Here is an 8,561-nt window from a genome sequence, read left to right on the forward strand (position 1 = left end):
GGGCAAGCCAATTAACCTAACTGAATGTTTTTGGAATGTGGAAGGAAACCCACACAAACACAGAGATAACCTGCAAACTCCATGCAGATAGTACCGTCTAAGATTTTAACCTGGGACCCAGTGCTAACCACTGAGCCATTATGCCTCCTCGATAGCTGACCCAAAACAGGCAGATCAGAGTTTCTTTACTGGGTGCATGCTTGTCCTGGCTCAATCTGCAGCGGCATCACAGATGGCATTAAAACCTGTTGGCTGTTATATTTAGCTTATTTTGTGTTTTCTATTATCTGTTATTGACAGATAATTTGGTGTAAGTGCTGTTGGATTTTTATAATCTTTGGTAGCTTGTATATCACCTGATCCGATGGGCACCATGGCTAGCAGCTGAGGGGGGGTCCCTTGGGGTAGATTGCTTTATATGCATTGCTGTTCACATTGGGTTACCAAATGCAGTGCATTGCACACAAATGCAGTGCATTGCACACAAATGCAGTGCATTGCACACAAATGCAGTGCATCTTATCCAAGACTACATACGCACATCAGATGATTCTCATCCAATAATGGCCTCAGGGCTAATATTGGACAAGAATCCGGCGTGTCTACAGCGCTCGCCGTTCATGGATTCGTCCTGGCGGATCTACGAGCAATCATAATGAAGTTCAGGGGAGAGAGCACAGCGGGGTGCCGCTCCATTGTTCTCCCCTCTCCATAGAGTCAATTGGCGCTGTATGTACAACACTCGTTCATGCATCGTGCAGTCTTGTTGTCGCAAAGGATCGTGAGAGAACCTTTCCAACGACAATTATTGCACGTGTGTACATAATAGCCCAATTCTGAGGGTTGCAAAACAGCATCATGGGACATTCATGATGATGACTGATGGATATCTTGCGTCTCTACAAACATTACCGGTAGCTGATATCTACAATGCAATGATTGCCTTACATTTCTATGGGGAAGTAAAAAAGAACCGGGGGTCTGATCCTCTTCTGCATGTAGATGGCAACCAATGTGGAGAGCTCCTTGTGCGTGCGGCCGTGTCTGACCCCAGTCGTTTTGTCTTTACGCTCTGCTGATCTGACTTTTACATTTCCCAAGTGTTGTGCCAGGCTGGTGACCATGGGCCCTGCTTCATGCAAGTGCATAATCTTGTACAGTGCCATAAGCTAACAAGGGTCTCGGTTGATTTGTTTAAAGGAAAATTGTAATTTTAGCAAACATTTAGTTTGGTAATGTTCTGGGTATCTTAAAAAATGTGTTTTGTCTAACTTTTATGTCATCTCAGTGCGGCTGATCGCCTGCAAACCATTCCTCACTATACACACTCTCTCTTTCCATGGCAGCACTTCATTGCTCTAGACCAGCTGATGGTGACAACAGTGGGCTATGCCTGAGCAATGTGTGGGTGCATATGACAGGGTGACAACGTGGAAGTAGAATTGTGAGACAGTGGTCATTGCATAACAGAGAGAACCTTAACAAGGACATCCATGGCAGGATTGCTGGGTGTTATTAAATGAATGCTGCAGATTTTTGAAAAGTACAATTTTGAAATACCAGTATTATATTGAATCCTTTGAGTTTTTGGTTAGATTTTCATATACATTTAAGGTGGAAATAAAACCACAATACGCACCTGTCCCCCTGTTCTTGGCAGGGAGCTGCCATCTTCTTCGTTCTTCTCTTCTTGTAACCAATCTTTGGCCATCCTGTTTGCCAGGATGACATAACTCCCAGGCTGGCCTGCGGAAATTCATTCATTCATTTTTGGCACAGGCAGTGGAAGCCTAAACTGCCCCTGTGTCAGCTTTGGTTGCCAAATACCTGGAGCTTTCAGGCAGGTAAGAAAGATTATTGCATACAAAAAGAGACAGGCGATGTTTCTTTATTATTTCCCCCCCTGATCCTGGATTACTAAAAGCAGAACTTGAGCTTTAAACTTATTTTTAATACACGCTAGAAGGCAAATGCTGGATATGTAATGAGAAAAGATGGCTGCTTCCATGTACATTTCTGTCTACAAATACCATGCGATAAATGTTCTCTAAAACCATGTCATGGGGTAAACAACCAAAACTGTTGCAGGTACAAAGTGCAGGCGCTTCATGGTGTGCTTACCTACCATACTTTCCTATAATAACTGAATACTTTGCACCTTTGCACAGACAAGGCTTCAGAATGAATGTTGGAGCTTACTGCAAAGCCTTTGCCCCACTTATTCCTGTTGGCTCATCATTTGGGTGTACTAGGCCCAGCTGGCACAAATGTGATTGGCACATATGCAGGTTCAGCACCAGTTGAAAACAGGGATGAAAGAAGCAACATGCGAGGATCTTTATTTGAACCTATTACTATTGTGTGAATGATACATATTATCTGTTCTTTTATCTGCAGGCTCGTGTGGTGCTAAAGTACAGACATTGTGACGGCAGCTTGCGTATAAAAGTCACAGATGACATTGTGGTAAGTTGTCTTTTGTGCCAGATTGTTGTATACATCACCAATATTTCCACTGCTGTAGAACACCAAGAGGGGAAAGCCACACACATGCATTTTATCTTTATACACAATAGCTATACAAGATACATACTTTGAGGCTGGTATATTGAAAATATGTTCAGGTGTAAATGGTAAGAGTGCTATTGATTTGTGTGCTTATATAGATCATGCGCTCACCCAGGTTCTCCAATGGGCGAATATCATACATGGATGATAACCACCCAGCTGTATTTGGGTCACAATACAGGGGCCACCACCTGTCTACAGCTTCTACCTACCCAGCTTAAAAATAATTCTGGGGGAGAATACAGCGGTGGGAGGAACAATTATTTAGCAATTCATGTTGACAGACATTCTAATTAAATGGTGCATGTTTTCATTGAAACACATATGGCTGTACGCTTTGAATGAACATGCTGCATGCAAAGCGGGTCAAATGCTTTTCTAGAAATGATTATTATTACACAGTAGTTATATAGCGCTGGCATAATACGCAGCGCTGTACATAGTCCATAGTCATTTCACTAGCTGTCCCTCAAAGGGGGCTCACAATTTTTTGTCTCTACCATAGTCATATGTCATTAATACAGACCAAGGTCAATTTGGGGCAAGTCAAATAACCTAACTGCATGTTTTTGGGATGTGGTAGGAAACTGGAGTACCAAGAGGAAACCCACTGCAAACTCCATGCAGATAGTGTCCTGGTTGAGATTGGAACCTGGGACCCTACGCTGCAAAGGCCAGAGTGCTAATTACCTACCCAGCTTAAAAAGAAATTCTTGGTTAAACACTGTAGTGTATTGAGAAATATACAAAACCTTTACCACTTACGGACTTAGTGTTCACTCATGCCCGATAAAACTATTCCTACCATAGTTCTATTTACAAAGCTGCTTCGGATGTTTGTGTTGTATGCGGAATTGGCACATGTGTAATAGTAATGGAACAGGGTACTGACATGGTGTCAATTATGAAACAATACTGTCAGTTGTAAGCACATTTCACTACTTCACTATTTCAATCTGTCTGTCATTTGCAACACTTATTTAATTTACAGCACTGTGTAATATGTTGGTGCTATAAAAATACTGGTAAATATTAATAATAATTGGTGATTAAAATAAAGCAAGCCTCTCTTGCCCACAGTTTTTACTGTAAAGTCTGGATTCAGTTTTTGTGACAACTTTGGCTTACTGTTCATGATCTCATGACTAGGACCAATACCGACTGGCACCTGACCATCACTGTACAAAAGACAAAAGCTGCCTTGTGACACCAAGATCACAATTCTCTAGTGGAAATGTGGAAGAGTGCACACTAAAATAGAATAATTTAGATCTGCATCCTACCTCTAATTTTCAATTTTATTTATTTTTTTTTATGCTCTGCTGGAAGTAATTAAAGTTAAGTCACCAGACTTCATCTGTCTAAGGCTGCTTACACACGTGCAATAATTGTCATTGGAAAGAATCTTACACAATCCTTTCCACTGACAAAAGACTAAACGATGCATAAATGAGCGTTGTACATACAGAGCCGTTCTGCTCAATGGAGAGAGGAGAACAACGGAGCGGCACCCCACTGCGCTCATTCCCCTTCACTTTCATTACGATCGTCTGTCGTCCATGGATCCACCAGATTGTGCACACGGCAGATTCTCGTCCCTGAGTCGATTATTGGACAAAAATCATCTGACGTGTGTATGTAGGTTAATTGAGGGAGGTTAGGTATCTTTTCTCCCAGCTTTTAAAAGCTGGTGCTCAGGTTATAAATCAAGTGGCCCAAAGCTGGCATAGTAGACGACTCGGTGGTCATCATTTTAATCGCAGCTCGGTGCACTTCTGCAGGTTACATGACTTGGAACCACATTATCGTGAACCTGGTTTTTGCAGTTGATTGGTAATAAAAGGACAGTGTTCACGCCGTGTGGGAAGAAATTGTAGGCATGTGACAGCCCCGGTATTGTGACTCAACTTAAAAAAAAAAAACAGCCAGGTGGGTACTGTAAAGAGCCAGACCGTGCGCCCAGCTAAAGGGGGCCAGGGAGAATGCTGGTAACATTTATAGATCCCTCAGCCTTACAGTTCAACAACAACTTGCTACATGAGATGCACATCCCAGAATGCAATGGGTCTGTCATGAAGAGCCCATATAGGTAGCATGCCTAAGCTATGGGCAGTGTTCTGTGTCCTTTTGATTTTCACAATGCAGTGGTACATTCCCATACATTCTACTGCTTGCAAAACTTTCTAGTGACAGGTTCTCTTTAATGAGCCATTGTGCACTGCTTTCTATCTTGTGCATCATTCAATGACGATCTGCTTTCTGTCCCTCTCTTCCAGTGTTTGCTGTATAGCACAGACCAGGCTCAAGACGTAAAGAAGATCGAGAAATTCCACAGTCAGCTGATGCGACTCATGGTTGCCAGGGAATCCCGCAGTGCCGCCATGGAAACAGACTGAGAGTCTCCGGATACAGATTTTTTTTTTTTTTTTATGTTCATCAAGATGGAGAAATGACTTTAATACAAAGAGGTGGTGAATTGAGAAAGGAGCTGGTATTCAAGCTCACCAAACAATGCTCAGTAGTTTTTTTTTTGTTTTGTTTTTTTTTGGAAGTGCTATGCTTTCATGTGAAAGCTTCTATTTATTATTGGAAATGGAAGACGGTATTTCAATTCTCCTTCGGACATCTCACTCTCCAATAAAATTAACACTTAGGCAGCATGTAAATATTACAAAGTTTTTTCCTTTTTTTTATTTTTAAGGCTACAGAGAAATTATCTTTACAATATGTTATTCATCTGCCTTAACAGTGTTTCACCTCGTTTTATTTGACAAAACTATTAAAGGTTATTTAATCTGTTTAGATTTTCTTTTGCTCAGAATTCTTTTCATTTTGGTACTTGCAATTCTTAATTTTTATTCTGGTTATATTACCAAAAATGCCAGTTCTTGCTTTGTGATGTAGATATGTAACAGAAATCTATTGTCATTCACTATATGGGTATAAATATGTGCACAACTGGCCATCACACCTATATGAGCTTGTTGGACATCCCAGATCTAAACCACAGGTATTAATATGGAGGTCACCTTGTTGGGGCTACAGCAGCTTGCAATCCTCTTAAGAGTTTCCTGAGGATTTTGGAGTGTGTCCATTCATTTGTAAGGTCAGTCACTAATGTTGGATTCATTCAGAACTGAGGTGCGTATCAATAGAGGGATCACCAGCAAGAGGAAGGGGATCCTGATTCCTTTATAAAGATAGAATTGTGGTGTGCATCACTAGAAGGGTCGGCAATAGGAGGAAGGAGGTCCTGATTTTCCTATATAGAATGAATTGTAGGGTCCCCAGGAGGAGGAATGAGGTCCTGAGTCTGCTATATAGATAGAATTGTGGGGTCACCATCACTAAAGGGGCCACAAGCAGGATGAAGGGAGGTCCTGATTGCCCTATATGGATGGAATTGTGTGGTTTATCACCAGATGGATCACTAGCAGGAGGTCCTGATTTGATAGAATTTTGCAGTTGTATCACTTGATGGGTTACCAGTAGGAAGAATGGGCTCCTGATGCTCTTATATAGATAGTATTGTGGGGTGTAATTGGAGTGGTGACCAGACAGAGAAAAGACCCTCTTTCTCTTTTTATAGATACAGTTGTGTGTGACACTAGAGGGTGGCCAACAAGACAAAAGAGGCTCTCTGTATTGATAGATATCTGGGTTCTATTACTTGAGGGAACACCAGTGGGAGAAAGAAAGTCCTGATTGCCTTGCCTTACATAAATAGAATTGTGGGGTCACCATCACTAGAGGGGTCACTGACAGGAGGAAGGGAGGTACTGATTCCCCTTTATAGATTTGTATAGTGTAACACTAGATGGGTGACCAAAAGAAGGAAGGCGTTACTCTGTATAGATAGAATTCTGAAATGAATCACTTGAGGTAACACATGCAAGAAATAGGAGGTCGTTATTCACTTAAAGATAGAATTGTGGGGTGTACCCACTAGATGGGTCACCAGCAGGAAGAAGAAGGTCCTGATTCTCTCCTATATAGCTCCATATTGGTCCTCATAGAGAAAACTTTGTCCAAAGTAATGCTAATGTGTTCTGATTTTATCATATGGTACATATAATAAGCTAAGTAAACTAAAACCAGACAGCAGTTTATTCATATTTTCCTGTTCATAATTAGAACTTGTTCTTTTAAACCAACAAAAATAATTCTAAAATGCAAAGATATGGTATTTACTCAATAAATGGGTACATTATTATTAAACAGTATTTATATAGCGCCAACATATTACACAGTGCTGTACATTAAATAGGGGTTGCAAATGACAGAACGATATGGACAGTGACACAGAAGGGGCAGAGGACCCTGCCCCAAAGAGCTTACAATCTAAGGTATATTAACCTAATAAATGGTACGTTAACCCAATAGATAAATGTGTAGCTCTAAAACTGATGCTGACTGCAAGCCTGCAAACCACCTTCTCCTCCCTAGTCTGTAATGTCCCCTAGAACTCCAGGCAGATATAAGACAAATTCTGTATTTAACACATTTGTAAATGCATGCAGTTAGTGAGTCAGCCTCTTGCTTTCCCATGTATACCAGAGTTAAGTTTTGAGGACCAGCACAAAAAGACAATCAGTTGTGCTTGTGTGCAAACAGGTGACAGAGATATTACAGTGTGCTGCTTCTTTTCTCTGCCCAATTACAAGGGAAAGAAAGGCCTGTAAGTAATAAAAAAGTGACTAAACTTTAATTCTAAAACAAAAGCTAGAATTGGGCTGAAATCTCAATGTGTTTATTCAGCTCCTATTGGTCCTCTCTTCTCATAGTCAGTGATTGATTTCACTTGCACTTTTGTCTGCCTTGGCAATCCTTTCCCTGGAATCTGCAAGTTCTCGATTTACAATCAGGCTCTTCAGAGAACAATAGCAGTGAAAGTAGCTTCACAGTAATAGGAGTAGCCCCCATATCCCATGAGACGGGTTTAAGTTTCTGCTGACTGTTCTAATCTGCTCTCTATACAGGAAAATTTGGCTGAACAATAGTGACCCTGGCCAAAAAAAAAAAATCCAACCCCTCCCCTAGCTCAAAGCACTCCAATGAACAGGTGTAAGGGAATACGAATTGCAGGTTTAGGCTCTGGACCCCTGCCAGTAAGTCGAAGGAGGCAATCTGTATCTGTAGAGCCATTCTCACACGGAACAAGAGGTGCAAGACTTAGCTCTGCACAGCTTCCACAATAATTTCTTACCTGCCATTGGTTTTGGCAATACATTTGTGCAATTTTAGCTGAGTGTAAACCCTCTCTCCCTGTTTTTGGCTATTATTATGCCCCATTGACAATTTCCTTTAGTGATTGGGGTGTGTATTCCTAATATACATATTTGTTTACTGATTATACAGCTGCAGGCAAACATCTGTCTATCCAGAGTTAGGCTACGTACACACATCAGATGATTCTCGTCCAATTATCTCTTCAGGGCTGGTATTGGACAAGAATCTGACGTGTGTACAGCGATCGGCGTCCGTCATTTATAGATATGTCCTGGCTGATCCATTAACGACGAACTACCGCACTACTAGTGAAGGGGAGAACGTGCAGTGAGGTGCCACTCGCTCATTCTCACACCTTCCCTCTCCATAGATCAGAACAGCGCTGTATGTACAACACTCCTTCGTGCATCTTTCATGTGTACACGTTAGACAAAAATCCAATGTGTCTACGCAGCCTAACACAGCTTTGCCACAAAGGACCACCCTGTCTGATGGGGTAGGGGACTTGATTGTTTATTCTCCTGCAAGTCCAATCCCTCCTCAAGCTACGACTAAAAATGGGAAACAGCTGACTATTGCAATGTTTATATGAGCACTGCAGCACAACTGACCCTTGTAATGCGTCTCCCTCTCCCAGTCTGAGCTGAGTTGGTTTTGGCATATTTTGCAGGTATAAATATAATATTTGCACAATATGACACACCTCTTAGTGTGATCACAGAAACAAGCTCCAGTTGTCATTCCAATCTACCATTCACCGCGGC

At 41.5% G+C, this 8,561-nt stretch overlaps 1 protein-coding gene across 1 annotated transcript in view; it reads left to right on the forward strand.

Annotated features, from left to right (window-relative positions):
- SRP9 (signal recognition particle 9) overlaps nt 1-5,370 on the forward strand; it is an 8,686-nt gene extending 3,316 nt beyond the window's left edge. Inside the window, exons 2-3 of the mRNA XM_072409921.1 lie at nt 2,398-2,466; nt 4,845-5,370. Of these exons, the coding sequence (XP_072266022.1) occupies nt 2,398-2,466; nt 4,845-4,964 (189 nt within the window). The 3' untranslated portion in view covers nt 4,965-5,370. The remainder of the gene's footprint in view (nt 1-2,397; nt 2,467-4,844) is intronic.
- The last annotated feature ends 3,191 nt before the right edge of the window (nt 5,371-8,561 follow it).

This window comes from Pyxicephalus adspersus, chromosome 4 (genome assembly GCF_032062135.1).
Source record: "Pyxicephalus adspersus chromosome 4, UCB_Pads_2.0, whole genome shotgun sequence".
NCBI lineage: Eukaryota > Metazoa > Chordata > Amphibia > Anura > Pyxicephalidae > Pyxicephalus > Pyxicephalus adspersus.